At 34.4% G+C, this 20,584-nt stretch overlaps 1 protein-coding gene across 1 annotated transcript in view; it reads left to right on the top strand.

Annotated features, from left to right (window-relative positions):
* The window catches only part of KCNC2 (potassium voltage-gated channel subfamily C member 2), a 189,504-nt gene extending 184,058 nt beyond the window's left edge, over nt 1-5,446 (top strand). Inside the window, exons 4-5 of the mRNA XM_054580125.1 lie at nt 171-284; nt 5,263-5,446. Of these exons, the coding sequence (XP_054436100.1) occupies nt 171-284; nt 5,263-5,399 (251 nt within the window). The 3' untranslated portion in view covers nt 5,400-5,446. The remainder of the gene's footprint in view (nt 1-170; nt 285-5,262) is intronic.
* Nucleotides 5,447-20,584: the final 15,138 nt, after the last annotated feature.

Below are 20,584 nucleotides of genomic sequence, written 5' to 3'. Positions count from 1 at the left end.
ATTATCCTGTTTTGTATACCGAGTGACTGTACTATGGACATTTGGTGTAAACTCTTTGTACTGTCTGTCTCATTTCCTCATCCATCACTGTCTGTCAATGGGCCTGGTGCTGTGACCAGTGTTATCAGGTGATGACAGTTCGGGACGTGAGCCGTCATTATCACCCCCAGAAAGGCTCCCCATCAGACGCTCTAGTACCAGAGACAAAAACAGAAGAGGGGAAACATGTTTCCTACTGACGACAGGTGATTACACGTGTGCTTCTGATGGAGGGATCAGGAAAGGTAGGCATGCATTTAATCAGATCCTCACAGGTGACTTAGAAATTAAATGCAGCAAATTTACAGAGTGATGTAAAACTCATTATTTTCTAGGAAAGGCTACACGTAGTGCTCTTTTCCATTCCTCATCACCTCTTTTCTCATAAGCATTTAAAAATATGTATCATAACAGTCTACTTGGCTGTCATGTCTCAAAGGTGTTTTACTTTTCTTTCTTTTTCACTCTTTCTCCTTCCCGCCCGCCCTCCCTTCTTTCCTTCCTTTGTTCCTTTCTGTTTCTTCATACCTCTATGGGAAGAAATGTAATGGAGCACTTAAAAATTAAGTCATTCATCTAATTGTTTTAATATAATGTACTCAGCAGTCTTCAAAAATTATCTTTTATTTCTACAACTAGCAAAACTTACTAATTGGCTCTATGCATATAACTGATAAGTGATTATTATAAAATAATAAGGTTTTTTTCAAAGAAAAGCACTCAACGTACCCTAATTAAGTCTGTTGCCCAATGTCTGGGCATGTTTTGCTGTGGTTTATCTGAGTGTTAGAAAGTTGAAAGGCACCAGATCCTTGGCCATCTAGAACAGTGTGCCCCGAACACTTGAAAGGCTACTTATGTACATATAAAATGTGATGACATAATTTCTCTTCAGGGTAATAATAATAATTTTAAATTTACTACTATTTTTCAACCCACACAAAACTGTGCCCGCTGCATAGAAAATACGTTGAATGTATAGTTTTGTTGGGCCAGCACCTTGGTTAAGGAATATAACACAACACTGCAGCTTCACTCCATCACATGGCTTGGTTTTCCTAGATTGGGCCACTCTGACCATCTCCTAGGTGCTTCTTTTGTTCTTTGTTTTGAGTAAACTTTACACATATCAGGAAAATTGAGTCTTTTTTTTCCTCCTTAAGAAATAATCTTGTGACATTACCAACACTTGTCAAAGTGATGGTATGCTCCTTATTAACTCTCGCTTTGATAGTTTCAGTTGCTGTATTGCCATAGTTATTTTTTTTCATGATTGACAGAATGGAGAAAAATCTATAATAATTTTTTATGCAATGGATTGAATTTAGATAGAAAGCCACACCAAAACTTTCATATTAGTGCAACTGAATTTAAAAAATATTGTGCTTTTTACTATTCATTGCAGTTTCTCCCCATTGAATGTTACCATTTTAAGCCTCAGATAATGTATTTTGTGATGCCCTTTTCTTTGAAATATCTCATCACCCTTGTCATACTTCTATTTCATTTCTTCTGAACACTTTACATCATCCTAACTCCCTGCCTTTGAGTCTCAAAAGATAAAGCGTTCTTGTTTTTTTTCTCAGTACGCAATATTTTAAATCCCCCTTTGTTTCAATTATTTCCACTCTCTGCATCCATTCCTTTCTCCAAAATGTATTTCAGTTATCTGAATACATTTGATTGTTTTCTATGTAACATATAAATATTGTTAGAACAATTTTTAAATATTTTATATAGTTAATATCTTATAGTACTTAAAAATATATACATACATTAAATAATCATAATATCTAACTAATATCTTATGTAAAACAATATTTTAAGTGCATTATATATCTTAACTCATTATCTATGTATATACAATATATGTGTGTATATGTATTTATATGTATTAGATGATTAAATTTATATACATTTTTAAACATATTCTATAAAATACCACATGCAATGTTTATACTAAGGTTACATGTTTAAGAACTTTTTTTATGTAAGACAATATTTTGAATATTAAACTGTCAAAGAAGATCACATGGAAAAAAGCATTGCAAATTATAAAACACTATGTACATAGAAAGTTTTCTTGTAAAACAACAAAGTTTCATGAGCAAAGCAATTAATAAGATATTTAGTTCATATGAAAAAGTTATACATATAGTCTTATTTCACAAATACAATTCTTTAAATCAATGAGAACATTTTTGAAAATTTATCTATGAGCTTTTCATTCTTTGTCTTTTCTCACCATAATCAACTTGTTTTTTCATCTTGTTTAATTCTTTTGTAGCTTTGTGTTTTTCACCTAGGTCTGGTAACATTTCTGGCTAATTTCACTTAATTTTCTTAATGTGTTGTCTTGTCATGTTTATTAATAATTCATTCCTGTGTTCTGTTTCCTTTATGTAAATTATAGAATTCCTTTTATGAATAGATTTCTCCTATTACTCATACTCAGACATTTATTTCCTATATGATCCTCCCTTTTTTTCCCTACCCTTCAAATTGGTCTCTCTACTGATTTGATTTTAGAGTTCTGAAAATTACCCCCTATATAGATGAAAAAATTACTGGATTCTCATCGAATTCTTTTTTTATCAACAAATATGAATATAATTGGGCATACATTAAGAAAACTTAGAGATTCCCTAAAAGAGTAAACTCCCAGTACTTAGAACCTATGATTTTATTTATGTAGTAATTTTTAGGAAATCACATTACATAAACAAAAACATACCCATTATTAGTACATGGATAGGCAGTTGCAATATTGCCTCAAATAAACAGATGCTCTTTTGAACTACATAAAATGCAGACCATGTATTTAGATGTTATTTCAAACTAACATGTAAACATAACCTATTTTCATAAGTTATATTTTCAAACATTTCACTCAATAAAAGTTTGGGACATTTTTATCAAATTTTCTAATCATAAATTGACCTGCAGATAAATGAAAAATATATAATTTTTGAATTATGAATAACTTATAATTTTATTAATAAGATATTTGTTATTAAATTAGAAGGCAAGCTTTTTCAAATGAACCATGAAGTTGTAGTTATTAAAAATAAAAAGATTTATAAACAAAATAGATAATGTTTAGTCAAAAACTACATTTCAGAAAAATAATTGAATATTTAGAGTGGCAGCCAAGATGTACATGTAACTAGCATGATTAATATAAAACTGCCAATCTGATTTTTACAATCTTATAAGTCTTATAGGGAGCATGGAGATTGTGGGGGATAAGACATACATTTTTATTTGCATTATTTATAGGTATTAACACCCCCTTTTGACCATGTGTATTCACAAGTTTGCTTTTAATCAAACCCAATCAATGTTTATGGTGAAGTTTACAATTTCAGGTGACACAGTTAACTAGGATAAATTATTCTTTCTGAAATTTCCAAAGTTATATTTTCAATCACTTTACCAATGAGTGGTAACTAGTAGCCCTCCAGGCACATGAAGGTCCCTACGTAAGGGTAATTTACCTGGAATTCTTTTTTAATTATTCAAGACATCCTCCCATTAACTATGCCATCATTCACTAGAGTAAAATATATACTACCTCCCATGTTTTATAGCTTAGAATATTAACAAAGTATATTGGCAGATAATTTTCTCATTAACAGACATTATGTCCTGGAGAACTTTACTATAGTTAATGGATGGCATACATTTCCATCTACAAAATATCAAAGAAGACATTTAGTCTGCTGCAAGTTTCTATAGGTGTATGTGAGGAAGGCGTTCCTCTTCAGTCCAGTCCCACCCTGCAATAGAACTGTGATTGCAATCCATATCCACATATGTCCTGGGCACTTGTAAATCAAATAATCACTAAATCATTAAAATCACCTCTCTTCTTCCAGTGAAAGGGGGAGAGATAGCAATGGCTTCTTCCCCAGAAGTTTCATGAAAGTAAAGAATTAAAGAGCAAAGTAGCTGGGAGGAACATAAGGAAACACACCAGGCCCACTTTCTTTCTTATAGAGCCATCAAGCACACCGAGGCGAATCAGGGCCCAAGGAGTGTACCATCAATCTGAGGGAGGCAAGAAGTTCACTGGAGTTGTGTCTGTGCGCTCAGCTTTGGCTGTCCAACAGAAAATTTCATTTTCCTGCTGTACAACACTTGTTCAATGGAACTGCCAGAACATATCTTTCCTAAGCTGTGTGACTACTTTTCTGGTCAATAGTTGCTCTACTTTTAAGACAGTTTACTTCTAATTTTACACTAAGTGCTCCCTACCTCATTGAACTGCCTCTAATATTTTCTAATGAAAAGTACTACAATATATGAATTCTTCCAAAGGTGACTTTGATGGGGTGTTTCTTTTCTTTCTTTTATATTTTATTTATTTATTTATTTATTTTTTGATGAGGTGTTTCTTGAGTAGTTAAAGTGAATTATTGGGTTAAAGCTTGTGAGAAGAATCTTTTATTCTGTAAGTCCATGAATTTCATTAACAAAAGGTTAAAATGCAAAATAATAAAAAAAAAACATGAATTAAATTAAAGTTGTTTTCAATTCCTGGCAGGAGAGTCAGCTGAAAATATCATATAATCAAAATTAGACTTTAACTCACTGAAATTATGACAATTTATATTTCATTCATTGTATATTTTCTTTAAATTTTTATTGAAAACATTAGACAAGGGCATTCATTTTACATCATTTGGATAATGACATCAAACGTCATTATTAGAGAATCATTCTTTTAACTCCATAAAGCTGGAAAATTAAATATGCTATTGAAAGAGTTGTCCGTTTAAAATTAAGCATGCTTTAACAGCTTAGTAAATACTAAAACATGAAAAGAGAAAACATGGCCCATTTATGTTTTCCGGGAACATATTCTGAAATTTAACAATATTAGCCAAGTGTATATCTTACTTAAGTTGCTTTGCCTAATTCTAAAAAAGTTCTTGTATTGCATATGTCAAAATTATATCAATACAAACAATAATCTGGGAAAATAGATTTTCGAAGTATTGCAACTGTAATTTGTGATAGGTGGTTTACTCTTTTGGGAATAACAGCTACAGTGAACTTCAGTTTTTTACAGTTAAAAATTGTCTAAATATTGAATTCTTTGTAAACAAATTCTTTTTTTGAGCTCAAAAATAAGACTTTTGATTATCTTGCATGGTATTGTTTTCCTGTGTCTATTTTCTGGTTGAATTCAACTTATGTCTGTGCCTTTTTTCATAAAAGGATATGAAAAATCCCGAAGCTTAAACAACATAGCGGGCTTGGCAGGCAATGCTCTGAGGCTCTCTCCAGTAACATCACCCTACAACTCTCCTTGTCCTCTGAGGCGCTCTCGATCTCCCATCCCATCTATCTTGTAAATCAAACTGCATCAGTCGGCTAAATTGTATTAATTCAAGTACTGTCTACCCCGTAATGGAAATAATTAAATGTAGTTACTCCAACCTCCATTAACACAATACAAATCTGCATGATGTTATCTGAAGTCAGAAATGCCATTTGGGTAGTTACTGAATCTTATCTTGGCTTTAAAGATTATCTAAAGTAGTGGTACTACTTCTCCATATTAATTGCCCTGATGTCCTTTGGCAACAAAATAACAGATAGTATCAGCTATTGGCCAGTACACTAATACATAAACATATTTTCAGGGAGATATATTTAAAACAGTGTGCTTCCAAATGCTAACCACTTCATTGGACCTTCATTTCTGTGACTCTCTTCACCATTCTGAAGATGTGTGGGATCCAATCTTGTTTGCATACAACCTGACTTCGGTCAGCTCATTTGCATGGACCATCTTGTCTCTGTCACCTGCAAGCAATGGCACAAAGTTCAGGGACCATGGAGGGCTCGGGATGTGTGTGCTTGCATCCAACCGTCCTACTGCTATGAAGCTGTTCGATTGTTCTGCATGTCGAATGGTGGGGCGGGAGGGCAAGTTTCTCTTTGACATTTTTTTTTTTTTTTTTTTTTACTGAAAGAATTATTTGTCTTAAATAGCTTAATTTCTTGATTGACTTACCTTTCTTCAAAAATGCTGTATTGGAGTTCTGAATGTCTCTGGTTGTTTGCACACAGATAACTACAAAGAGGTTGTCATTACTGGTTACACGCAAGCCGAGGCCAGATCCCTGACTTAATGGCTTGGGGAAGGCACAAAACATGAGACAGGTAACTGCCAGCCAGGCTTGCATTGTTTCAACAGGAATTGCTGCTTGGTACTTGAGGGTTTATTTTTTTCAGTTCCCAGAATTTGTCATCATTTTCAGAGGCAGAGTGCCAAATATTTCCCAAAGCTCTCATGCCTTTTTTTTTTTTTAACCCTCCTTCCTTTATTTTTATTTATTAATTTTTGTGCAAACATCAAAGAGCATTATTGCTCACAGGAGGCTTTCTCGACCAGCCTTAAGTTTCTGACTCACGAGAATAATCAGATTTTCAGTCAATGTTTAATCAGGTGCTTTGTCCTGAATGTTGTTCTGTCTGTCTGTCTTAGCTCCCTGTCTTAACCGTATATGCCATCTGTCTCCATAAAGCACAGAAATGTCTGAGAAGGTGTTCATGATTTTAGTACTGGGTCTTTTCCCTTCCCCCTTGCCTTCTTTGCTACTTGGAACAGTTTCTCTGATTTGTGTATATATTAAGGATGCCCTGTAGACTAAGTTAATCCATACTGTGAACCTTTCTGGTAAACAGGATTTAGGCAGCAGCAATGTCACCATTGCATCTGGTGGCCTGCTGCAGCGTCAGATTCTACTACCTACCAACCAGCATTCATCTCTATACTCTAATCAAACCTCTAGGGAGTCTTTTCCAGTCCAAGTGGAAGAAATTCTGTTTACACATCCCCACCAATGCAATAGCAACAGTGTGTCTGGTGTATTGGATATGTGAGGGAAGAAAAATGCCATAATATATATTGAGGGATAAACCATATTTCTAAGGCATTCAAGAGCATTGAGATTGTTGATTAATTTCTAATTCTCATGTTTATTTTTTGTTAGGAGGACAATTGTCACTTTTATTCTTGGCCACGTAACTTGTATTACTCTATATCCCCAAGTCCTAGAGCATGACCTGCATGTCAGAGATCTTGTACAGCAATGTATTTACCCAGACGTACCCATCTGATATTTAGAGATTCAGTGATCCTCTTGATAACACCACACATAGAAAGCTATAATTATACAGAGCTCTATGGTAAATGAATTATAATACTCTACTGTCTGGTGCTGCTGTTATTGACTGCAGTGTTGTACAGACTCTATCATGGATTTTTGACTGTTGAAAAAGGGACAATGGAATTTAGCCATATCAAGGACTGTACTAGAAACATATTTCTGCTGCTGAATGTGCCCTGATGTGACCAGGTTGCACTTGGAAGAAGTCTCCGTGTCTTCATGAAGCATTTAAAGCTCATAAAAGAACTGTGGCTGGAACTCATTTGGTGCTCCCCATATGAGTGGTTTGCTTGTGGACTGGCCAGTGTCCGTGAAACAATTGTAAATACCAACACGTGTGCATGGGTCAATAGTTTTGGCCATCTCACATCAGAGGAAGCCAAATTCATGATCCGCATCTCTGAAGCTTCAAGTATGGCCCATGCCTCTGTGAATGACCACTCATGGGCCTGCGGTAGATTGTGCTGTGAATCATACAAGGCAGTGATTTTGGTGTAGTATCGGTCTGTCTTAATTTCTCTTATTTCTCCCTTGTTGGTTGGGTTCATGAACATTGACTGTATCATTTCCTAATAAACCACTTATGTTATCAACTTGTCATATTATGTTATCAAATTTTCAGTGCCTATTTGTCAAAACTAACCTATTTTTAGTCACATAGTTGTTTAGTTCTAGAAAAGCACTATGACAAAAAAAATATTATTCATAGTTTGTCTTTTGTCATTGTTACCTCAATTATAAATATTATAGAAAAATTCTGGCAATGAGAGTATTTTTTTACTAAATGATCAAGGAACAATGTCAGTATATAGTAGAATATTAATCAAATTATATCCTAAAATGTATATTTTGCATAAAAGAGATATTCTTCAATCAATTAATTTTTTGTTAGTTTTGTGGCAAATGAAGCTTGTATATGTCTTTAAAACTGTTGTGGTTGAAACTGTATAAATAGTCTTCATCTTGCTTAATCACTATTTCTAGAATCTATTAGTTCCCCTGGGATTCTGAATATAACATATAACCTAATTATGAACCCCTGTATTGTGGACCTTTTGTGAACAATTCAAGGTGCATGCACAACCTTGGTGATAACCGTGAAAATGTAACTGAAATGAAAAATAAAAGGCAAATAAGCTGGGGTAAACTTGAATCCTATCTGATTAAATTATTCATTTTTTTTCTGAGCTCCTCTCTTTACTATTTTTATGTTTCATGGTACCAAACCAGACACTCACACATAATAAAGAAATCGGGATGAAAGAATTTATAAATATACGTAGCTCTTAACTTTCATTCAACTTTCAAACATGTAGCCAGTATTCTTCTAAGTATTTTGTCTAAATTTTCTTATACTTTAAGATAGCCGAATCATTATTCTTTTAAAAATGTCTGTCTTATTCTTTCCTTTTTTAAAAAAGATTTTATTTATTTATTTTTTGAGGGAGGGGAAGGGAAAGAGAAAGAGAGGGAGAGGAACATCAATGTGTGGTTGCTTCTCGCACGCCCGCTACTGTGGACCTCACCAGCAACCCAAGCATGTGCCCTGACTGGGAATCGAACCAGTGACACTTTGGTTCACAGGCTGGCACTCAATCCACTGAGCCACTCATGCCAGGGCCCAAATTATTAATTATTATGGTATTTGGTATCTATATGGCATTTTATGACTTACACTTTCCAACTTAATCATCACACAAATTCTAAAAGTAAATATTTTTTATTGGTGATTAAGTAAAAGATTAGAGAGGCAGAAATGTTCACTCACATTTTTGCCATAGATAATCTTCCCTGGCATAATTTCTCAAAATTTAAATATATACTGAGCCTCTGGTTGTAAATGCCTTGTCTTCCAAAGATGACTTCTGACTCACTTTTGTATAATGGGCCTCTGTTTCAGCAGCACACTGTATAAAGGTGGCATTCCACTTACATTGTGGGGTGACATGTAAATTTACCCTATAACATATGAAACCATAGGACCAGGGGAAGGTAATATGATACAGAGAAATCAGGTTGACGAATGAAACATTTTCCCATCATGAATCAACAGAATCTTTTCTATGTCTAAAAATGCTCAGTGTTGATTTTTAAGAGACTGTTAAGAAACTGAGCTCATAAAAAGGAATCTAATTACCGATGATGTGTTTTACTGATGATGTCAGAATGTAGGACTTACTGTAAAAAATATGTATTAGGGGGAAAACATTTGAATACATGATAATTGCCATCAGATTTTGATTTAAAAATAGGTATAAGTGAAAAGTGAAAATATTCATTTTTATCTTTTAAATAAATCACAAGGCAGATTAATGGAATAACAATAATGATCTTGTTGTAGAGACAATGACTATGTTAAAATGCTGTATTACAAAGCAGGAACTCTAAAGAACTTACAATGTGATTGAAGACATTTAGAGCTAAATGAATCTTTAAAATGTTAAAATCCCTAGTGGTTTATAATAATTAAAATAAGTGGCTTAAAATTTTTTCTTATTGAAAAAAATTGACTTTTTCCAATTTTCACTGCCAAAATTCAATTAATTGTTGAAATGCTTGATCATCATTACTCTATAGATATATACTAATTTTTTCTAACATGGATTCAGTATCATTAATACTGATCCTAAATTTTATAATTTATTGTTCTCCTTAAACTCTCTTTTGAGGCCATGATATTTTCATTATTGTCTAAAAATTAAATAATTTAATTGGATTAACATTACATGATTTTAAAAAAGATATTTATTTATTTCCAGACAGAAGGAAAGGGAAAGAGAAAGAGAGGGAGAGAAACATCAGTGTGTGGTTGCCTCTCATGTGCCCCCTACTGGGGACCTGGCCTGCAACACAGGCATGTGCCCTGACTGGGAATCGAACCGGAGACCCTTTGGTTCACAAGCTGGTGCTCAGTCCACTGAGCCACACCAGCCAGGGCACATGATTTTGTCTTATACTTATTACACTATCATGTCAAAGCGATGGACCATTGACTATGCATTTTAAACACTAAAATTAAGACTATGGTAATCTCCTTCTAGAATCCCAGGTAACCTAATACTCATTTTTTAAATAGATTTTATTTTTTAGATCAATTTTTAAGTTCAGAGCAAAATTGAGCAGAAAGTACAGAAAGTTCCAATATAACTTGCCCCACCCCCCCAAATCTCCCTTACTCTCAGCTCCCACTCCAGAGTGATGTATTTTTTATACTCATGAACTTACAAAGACATATCATTATCACCCAAAATGCTCAGTTGACATTAGGGGTCACTCTTGGTGGTGTACGTTCTATGGATTTTGATAACTGCATAAGGAAATGTATTCTACATTGTAGTATCATACAGAATAGTTTCCCTGCCCTGAAAGTCCTCTGTGCTTCACCTATTCATCCCTCCTTTCCTTCAGCCCTTGGCAACTATTGATCTTACTGTTCTCATAGTTTTATCTTTTCCAGAATGTTATATAGTTGGAATCATACAGTATATATATATTTTTTTAATTGGCTTTTTTCAGTTAGTAATGTGCATTTGTGAGTTCTGCATGCCTTTTTATGGCTTGATTGCTCATTTCTTTTTAGTGCTTAATATTACACAGTCTGGATGTTTATCCAGTCGCCTTCTGAAAGACAGTTTGGTTGCTTCCAAGTTTTGATGATCATGAATAAAGTTAGTTGAACAGTTGTGTGCAGGCTTTGTGCATATGATTAAGTATCATAGTAATATCATGTATTTGGGCAATGATCATTTATTAATGGCCTGTGATTAAGTTCAAAGTATAGAAATTATTGTTTGTAAAATAGTGTGTATTGTAAACCATAGAAGTTATATCTTTATTTTTCAGTGTATTTCTCATAATAAAAAAAAGAGACAAGGACATTCCATGTAACTCAAAATCAAGTAATTTATTTTAGGGGAAAAATAAAATTTTTACCTTGTTAAATCTGGTAAACATTAAGAACTTTTTCTCTAAGCCAGGAAGAAATATTATCACACCAAAATACTTTGACATTAATGAAAATTTTACATTTCTCTTAGGAGTAGTGAAGTGACATAAAACAGCTAAAAATAGTACCATATGTAAAGGATTCTTAATATAATTTAATGTGGCTTCCTGAAGTTTTTACTTAATTAATGGCATTAGTGCTTTTACTCATATTCTTTTGAGATTCTTTAGCAAGTATCTAAAATGTTATGTAAATCACATTCTTAATGGTCAAAAGAAAGCTATGTTAAAGACAAGTTTAGCTTTTTGATCAAAAATAAAACAAAGCAAATGAAAAACAAACCAAACCTGTAATTTGATTGCACAGGATTAAGTATGAAGCCACTACCTAAGAACTGATTTTATACATATATACACAATATATACACATATATATATATATTTTCTATTGAGAGCTCACAGTCAAAGGCACTAGTTTAAATGCCTTACATGCTGTTCTCTCCTGTTGCAGTAGCTATTTCTTATTCCACTGGCTGCTAGCAGGAAGCCTAAAAACTACAGGGATTCTGGCTGGCTGGCTGGTTGGTAGAAAGCTCCAGAATCTAAGATAATAATGATTAAAATACACACTCATAAATACAGCTGGATATAGAGAGATAAAGAAAAGGCAACAGAAAAAGGCTTAAGATAAAGACTTGAAAACTAAATATTGCCTGAAGCAAGATCAAGTAGTGTGAAATAAACGAAAAGACAAGTCAAAGGTAAAGAAGCAATTTTATAATTCTGCTTCATAAACCATGTTAAAATAAATTCTGCACAAAAGGACCAGACATTCTTTTCACTGGAGACCTCTAAAGGTTTCTATTGCTTAAAATGGGCAAGAGATGAGACCACCAATTTTCACATTGCATAGCGAAGGATAATTTTAGACAACTTTATCATAGGTGCTTTTCAAAAAAAAAATTCTTTAAGTTTTAACAAAGAAATAGTCTTTCTTTATACAGGGTCTGGCAGAAGTAACATCTGCTTGAGTGTGGTTAATAGGGTAATAATATGGGTGTAATAACTCAGAGTTTTAATTGAACACTTCACCTAAAATGTCATATGGTGTGCTTGAGTGTGATGCTGTTATGTTACAGAATGACCTGCTTATGATTTTGTAATAAAAGATTTTGTAATAAGAGAAGGGGCATTATTTGTGCCAGACCCTTTGTTTATATTAATATTATGGTTAAATGTTTTCAGAATCAACTAATAACTGTCAAAATACAAAATGTCACTGGTTTTATTTTGTTTTGATTTGTAAAAAATGGATTTGCATGTTTTTGGTCTCTTATTTACTACAAGAGCACAACTAATTATAGAGTACTACAGAGAACATACTGCCCTTTGATGTAAAACTTCTTAATGGCACTAATGAGAGCCTTAGGACAAATATTATAAGGTTCACTTTCCAAAATTAATTTTTTGTGGTTTAGCTCTATCTACTTACGTTTTTAGAGCTGACCATCTTATATGTAACAACCATAACACTGAGTGTCAAAATATTAAGGCAGGAGAAAATGGCTTTCCTTTAACAGCAGCTTTTCTTGGCATTAAATGTCCATGTACTGATGTATGGTTTGTTGGACACGTGGAAAAAAGACACACACAGAATTAATATGCAGAAAGCATTTGCTAACATGTGGTTCACTAGAGAACCACAGGCAGAAATTTTTGCAGTCTCATACCCTCAGATAATCATTGTCTAATCAGAGCAAGTTAAATATGACACTTTCTTATACCAAGTATGAGGTTGAATATTTTCTTAACATTGAATTACCAATCAGTACTTAGGACCAAGATGCCTTAACTTCCCCTCAGCTCCATTAAACTCTTTACACATTTCTTCCTGACTAAAGGACCCTGATCTACCTTCTCTCAAAGCACTGATTTTAGAAAACTGCTATTGTAAAGTCTTTCTCTGCTCCTTGAAAATGTTAAGTCTTCTCCAAGCTTTTGCCAGTTTTACAACCCAGGAATGTCTTTCTCAAGCACCTAGGAGCTATTCCTTTGAAATGTAAAAATTATGAAAGATAGCGCCCCTAGCTACCAGTTTGTGGGGAGGGAGGTGCCTAACTTACGTAAGTGCCAATTAGCAGGCTCAAGTGGCCTAATCACTTCTCCCCTAATATCTTCCAGAGCTTTTCCACTCGTCACCCTATCACTTCGGAATTCTCCTGCTTTTGTTTCAATGGAGTTGAATTCAGCCTCTGTCCCCTATTGCAAAAGCCTTGAAAAAAATCTTCTTTGGACTGTTTGGTCTGGTGCAATCTGTCTATGACGTTTCCTCGATATTATAATTGTGGTTAATCACCAAAAAACACCTTTGAGAACTTATAAGGATTGATGTTGGTGGTTTGTGTGGGAAGGCATTCCATCCATTGTGTTAGTTACTTTAATTTTGAAATAGATCTGTAGAAGATTTTAAAACTATTAGAAATATTATTTGAAAATTATTAAAAGTCAATGGCTTGCTTTGCTTCTTTGAAACTCTTAAGTTTCTTCTTTTTCAGATGATTACATTGACAGGGAGCTGTAACTAAACTGAGAAGTTGCTGCCATTCATTTCTTCACATTCCACTGCCAAGGAGCTTGATAAAGTGATTTTGTTAGGCCTGCTCTTTTCCTGGGCGCTGCCCCTTAAAATCCTCCAGCAGGCATTCAGCCCTCCGTATCCACTGCCTGTCTGGCTTGTGGGAGAGTCTTAATTATATGTTCGTTAAACTGAATTTAGACTGATTTCCCCCCCACCCCCTGAAATTAACATTTCACCATGTCTGTTCGTTTTTTTTCTGGTTGTTTATCTTTCAACATCAGAATAAAACACCAATTTTTAATCTTGCCATTTTACCACTCAAGATATTTTATCATTTGGCTCCTTCTTACCTCTCTAGGGTCATTTTTATTCAGTCCTTTGTTCAGTATCTCCAGTGCTTCGCAAAGCGTCTGGGAGGTAGTAGACAGTGTTATCACTGCTCCTGGGTCCCCTGCTGTCCTGCTTCCCCCAGCGGACTGGGCCTTCTTAGACTCTAATACTAGTCTAAATTAAACTTCAGATTTCATGGTTACTATATAATTTAAACCTCTTACATATTTCTTTAATCTGTTTCAATAGCCATGCCAGAGTTAATCACAGGACCAGAAATTCACTTTACAGGTCTCCCTTGGTTCCCTGCCATCCCTTGCCACCAATTAGCACAAGTAGTTAGGTCTCATTCTGCCTTGTAAAAAAAAAAAAAACAAAAAAAAAACAAACGCACCTAATTTATGATGAAGAAAATGGCATTTAGAGTCATAATAAATTTGAATTGGAATCTTATTCTCATCGTTAACCAGCTATATGACTTCTGGCAAATAATTAAAACTCTAAGTCTTATTGGAACATGTAAACTGGTGAGAATCAAGATATCTACATTATAATTAAGTCATGAGTTCTGAAAGAAAAGACACATGTACTATGTAATTAGGACAGTACTGTGTACAGGCATTCTGTTATTCTGTAAACTGCTATTATGATTATAATTATGTCATTATTGATTTTTTACAAAGAAATTTTATAGTGTAGCAACTTGTAATTTTTTTTCTTTAGCATTGATTTTCTTTAAGAAGATGTTATTGAACAAAATTTTGGCAACAGTTTCTAAACCCCTTGCCAATTGCCTTTAAAGATAATTAATTTTTCCTCTTAAATTCACCTTAACAACAATATGAACATATATCAAAAGATTTTCCTCTAGTTTACAGACTAAGTCTCCAGGGACTGAGGTTTCTTTTTATAACAATAAATAGAATAGAAATTTGCAGAAATCAAAGGCATTTTTATATACCAACAATGAAATATCAGAACAGGAACTAGTAAAAAAAAATCCCATTTACTGTAGCAACAAGAAAAATGGAGTACCTAGGAAAAACTTAACCAAGGAGGTAAAACTCTGTAATCAGAAAACTATAGGACACTGAAGAAAGAAATTAAGGAAGATACAAACAAATGGAAGCATATACCATGTTCATGGATTGGAAGAATTAACATCATTAAAATGTCCACACTACCCAAAGCAATCTATAGATTCAACACAATCCCTATTAAAATACCAATGACATATTTCACATATCTGGGACAAATATTTCAAAAATTTACATGGAACCAAAAACAACCCTGAATAGCCTCAGCAATCTTGAGAAAGAACAACAAAGTAGGAAAGATCACAATACCTGATATCAATCTATACTTCAAGACCAATTGTTATCAAAACAGTCTGATACTGACACAAGAACAGACACGTAGAACAATGGAACAGAGTAGAGAGCCCAGAAATAAACCCATGTCTCTATGGTCAATTAATATTCGACAAAGGAGGCAGGAGCATAAAATGAAGTAAAAATAGCCTCTTCAATAAATGGTGTTGGTAGATCTGGACAGGTACAAGCAAAAAAAATGAAACTCGACCACCCACAAACACCATACACAAAAATAAACTCAAAATGTATAAAAGACTTAAATATAAGGCACAACATCATAAAAGTCCCAGAGGAAAACTTAGGCAGTAAAATTTCAGATATCCCACACAGGAGTAGTTTCACCAGTATATCTCCTAGGACAAGGGAGATAAAGGAAAAAATAAACAAATGGGACTACACCGAATTAAAAAACTTCTGCATGGATAAAGAAAACATCATCAAAGTGAAAAGGAATCCAACCACATGGGAAAACATTTTTGCCAATGACACCTTAGACAAGGGCTTGAACTCCAAAATATATAAAGAACCCATACAATTCAACACCAAGAAATCAAAGAAAACAATTAAAAAATTGGCAAAAGACCTGAACGGACATTTCTCCAAGGAGGATATACAGAGACATACATGAAAGAATGCTCAACATCACTAGCCATCAGAGAGATGCAAATTAAAACCACAATGAGATACCACCTCACACTAGTGATAATGGCCATCATTAACAAATCAACAAACGACAAGTGTTGGTCATGATGAGGAGAAAAGGAAACCCTAGTGCACCATTAGTGGGAATGCAGACTGGTGCAGCCACTGTGGACAACAGCATGGACTTTCCTAAAAAAACTAAAGATGGAACTGCCTTTTGACCATGTCATTCCACTGCTGAGCTTATACCTTAAGAATCCTGAAACACCAATTCAAAAGAACCTATGCACCCCAATATTCATAGCAGTGTTATTTAGTAACCAAGTGCTGGAAACAGCCCAAGGGCCCATCAATAAATAAATGAATCAAAAAACTGTGGTACATTTACACAATGGAATACTTCACAGAAGAAAGAAAGAAGGAATCCTACCTTTGCATCAGCATGGATGTAACTGGGGATATTATGGTAAATAAAGTAAGCCAGGCAGTGAAAGACAAATACCATATGATTTCACCTGTAACAGGAACCTAATGAACAAAACAGAGTCAGAGGTATTGAAACAGGGAACAGACTGACAGTGACCAGAGGGGAGGGAAGAGGGAAATAAGTGTGGAAAGAAAGGGAAGGGACTAGACAAGGAACATGTGTGAATGACCCATGGACGTGGACAACAGAGTGGGGATTGACTGTGGGAGCAGGGGGTGGGAGGGTTGGCGGGGCAGAGGAGGGCAAAGGGAAAAAAATTGGGACAACTCTAATAGAAAAGCAGTAAAATATTTAAAAAACCAAAAATATTTTTGGAAATTTAAAAATTTAATATGGTGGAAGCCTCAGCCTAATACCTGAAGAATATGAAAATATGTAATTTTTATTTTATTTTATTCAAGATTGTATTTTAATCTTGAAGAGATTCCACGATTATCCTAGGATCACATTAAGATCACCCAAAATTAAACATAATTTTAGGAAGGTTCTTCAGGAAATTATCAAATTCACAATAGTACCTTGTCTGGTTCTTTCACATCAGGAAGAGCTTCTACATTGAACTGGTTAAAATAACGGGTATGATCACCTAGTTATTTGCTTAGCTGTTTCTCAAAATCCTATGAAAATGGAAAACATGTCTTCACTTAGCTTAAGAAAAGGGAAGTAGTGGCCTCTGTTTTTAACAATAGCAGTAAGAAAAGAATTTTGGATTGTTCTTTTCTGTGATTAAAATGAATAAAGATGGGATAACTCTTTTTTAGAAATGTAACTTGGCATTTTTTTTTTTTTACTTGAGAAGAACAGAATTGGGAGAAAACTTTAATGATTCTGAAACACAGTATTTACTAATTTAGAAATTATGTTTTAGAAAATCTCTAGCATTGTCTAAAATCTGTATATTAATCTGTAAAAATCCAATTATTAAAGAAACTGGCTAGTTACAAAAAGTGGATATTATATTTATGTATTTTTAGAAGTCTTTCATAGTAAATTGATGGATTCTTTATCTTTAAGAAAAAGGCATTTTTAATTCTTTCAGTTTTATGCTAGTAAATATGAGATTGCCATTGAATATCCAGATGGATATTTCAAGTAAGCAGGTGGATATTTGAACCTAGATATTAGGTAAGTTGTCTGGACTAGAGATTTACATTCAGGAGCTGTTAGTATGAAGACGGCATTTAAAGCCAGCACAGTGGGCTGACATAGATAAGGCACTGATTCCAAGGGCACGCCCACATTGATAGGTAAGGAGAGACTGTCAGTCAGACCAGCAAATGGGATTGAGAATATTTACCCCCAGAGAAGATAGGTTATAATAGTGCACCTAAGCAAATTAATAGGAGAAAAGTATCTAGTGTTAGCAATACTTTCCTTACTCCATTTCTTCCTCTATCCCACCCTTAAAAGGAGGTACAAATTTAGGGGTATAAAGGCTCATTTGCAGTGAATGTGCTTGACATTTCCAAAGAGAGGGAGAATAAACAAAGTGCTTGTAGGGTAAAGGCTGGAACGACTCAATCCGAGCAAAGGTGAAATCAAGCCTGGGAAGGAGGCAGGCTTTTGACGGTGTTACAAGGAATAACAGACAGCTGTACTACTTTATCATAATTGACCAAAGAGGCAGCACTAACAATGGAAGATGACAGATGAGATACCTAGAGAGGTGGGACACTAGGCAGCAGGGTTGCCATGCTAGATGAAGATCTCCTTAACCAAGGCTGGCGTTTCAATCAGAGATGTGTTTAGATTCTAGAAAGAGGTTTTAAAAATATCTTAAACAAATAGATGTTTGTTTTTTTTTCAGACATAAAATTTAGCCCATCGTTATTCTGTTCTTGGAATTGTCTCAGCTGTTCAGCAATGACAGGCTCTTGTTGTCTATTGTGCCAATCTTAGCACTTTTTTTTTTTTTTTTTTATCATTTTGCTCTTTGTTGAGCATCTGGATGTACCTCCAGCTTCATGTCTCCGTTTCAGGAAGCAGAATGGGGGAGCAACCATGGAAAAAGCAATACCAACGAGCTTCGGCTTTTGGCTCATTGCCCAGATGGTATCACAGGTCTATCCCAACCTGCAATAAAGCCTGGTAAATTGGGTCTTTAGTGTTTATAATCTCTTACGTTCGAGGAAGGCAGAAGAGGATAAATTAGCAGTGAAGGATCAGCCAGGCAGCCCCTAGAGCTTCTATTGCATGTAGCGTGTTACATTCCCCAAGAGAAAATGTCACCTTGAAATACAAGCATTCCTTCAGCCACCGGTGAGAACAAAAGACCAGAGACCTTTCACTTTCTGGACCGCATAAGACCCTGGGATCTTCATAGAATATTAGATTCCGAGGAGAAATGTCCTAGTAGTGACTATGGTTGAATTTCTTGCCACGGTGGCAAAGAAAGTCATAGAGATAGATTTAATCTGACTGCCAAATATAGTGATATGACACTTTTTGTGCCTGATATACGTGGTGGAATTAAAATCACATCTGCTCTTCAGTTTTGTGATACTGTTTCATTACTGATTCTGATAACCTGAAATTTCAATCACAAAGCATAATTACTAATTTTTTCAATTGATAGTATAGAAAAAAAGAAATATCAAACAACTTGCACATAGGTACTTATATTTTCATTTATTTTATTAGCATGCTTATGTCTCCAAATATTTTCAGTTAAACAAGATTTAGATAATTAAAAATTCAGCTCTCCACCAGTATTAACTGTTAAAAGCAATGCATAAGAAATATACAAAGTATTGGAAGCAAGTAAATTTTTAATAATGTCTTATTTACATAAATAATGATGTACTTTAAGGCATTGGCAGAAACATGCCATTTTCATTGGTATGGCAGTACTTCAGAATTATATGGTTCCTATTGTACCATACATGGTATTTAAATTCTTTTTTTCTTTTTATCTTTTATTTTTTATTTTACAGAAGAATTTATTTTTATTTTTTATTTCATAAGGGTCTCCCCCAAACCTTTTTGGTGCCTGGAATCTCTGAAGCTATTTTTTTTAACTGGATAAATTTGACATGAAACATTCTGTAAAGTTAAGGTATACAACCTGTTATTTTGATACAATTATATATTGTAGTATAGTTGCCATTGTAACTATTTAACATTACATGTTTATAGTACAATATGATTATCTGTAGCCAATATACCGTACATTAGATCTCTCTGGTTTATTTAGGACTCGTTGCATGTTTGTACCTTTAAACACCATCAATCTTATCCCTTGAGCCTTTGTTCCCTGGCAGCTACTATTTTATTGTTTTTGTTTGGTTTGGCTTTTTTAGATTTCACATGTAAGTGATATCTTATAGTAGCTTTCTCTGCCTGACTTACCTTTCTTAGCATAATGTGCTAAGCACATGTGTATATATATCACACATTTTTATTTCTTTATTCATAGATGAGATTTTGGGTTGTTTCTATGCTTTGTCTATTGTGAATAAGGCTGCAATAAACATGGTTAAATTCACTTTTAGTTTATTCATTAATAAATAATTATTGCATCCCCAATCATTTTCTTAGGCACAATGGTTTAATAAGTGAAGCAAAGTCTTTGTTCTCAGAGAATTTGTATTTAGTAGGGTAAGACAGAGAATACATGAATGAATGCTATCTATTATATGCCAGATGGTGATAAGGGGTAAAAAATAAATGGGATGTGGAGATAAGGAGTGGACTGTATGGGTGCCATGTATATAGGCCAGTCAAAGAAGGCCCTGGGAGAAATTGGGACAAGAGTATGTGAGGTTGCGTATATGAAGCTGAGAGGACAGTAGTGCAGAATTGTGATTGTTGTGATCGTGGAGCAGCAAGGAACCAGTGTGGCCAGAACAGAGTGAGCAAAAGAAAGAGAGCTGTGGTAGGAGCTGAGGCATAGACAAAGTAAGATAATTTGAACCATGGTAAGAACGGCACTGAAAAATAAACAAAGAACTTACATGCTTGACCCATGGACATGAACAAAGGAAGTGGGGTGGCCAGAGAGAGTAGA

The sequence above is a fragment of the Pteronotus mesoamericanus genome, unplaced genomic scaffold (assembly GCF_021234165.1).
Source record: "Pteronotus mesoamericanus isolate MK-2021 breed Mesoamerican mustached bat unplaced genomic scaffold, CSHL_Meso_final contig_56, whole genome shotgun sequence".
Taxonomy (NCBI): domain Eukaryota; kingdom Metazoa; phylum Chordata; class Mammalia; order Chiroptera; family Mormoopidae; genus Pteronotus; species Pteronotus mesoamericanus.
The sequence above is the reverse complement of the archived record's forward strand: the minus strand, read 5'-3'. Positions and strand labels throughout refer to the sequence as shown.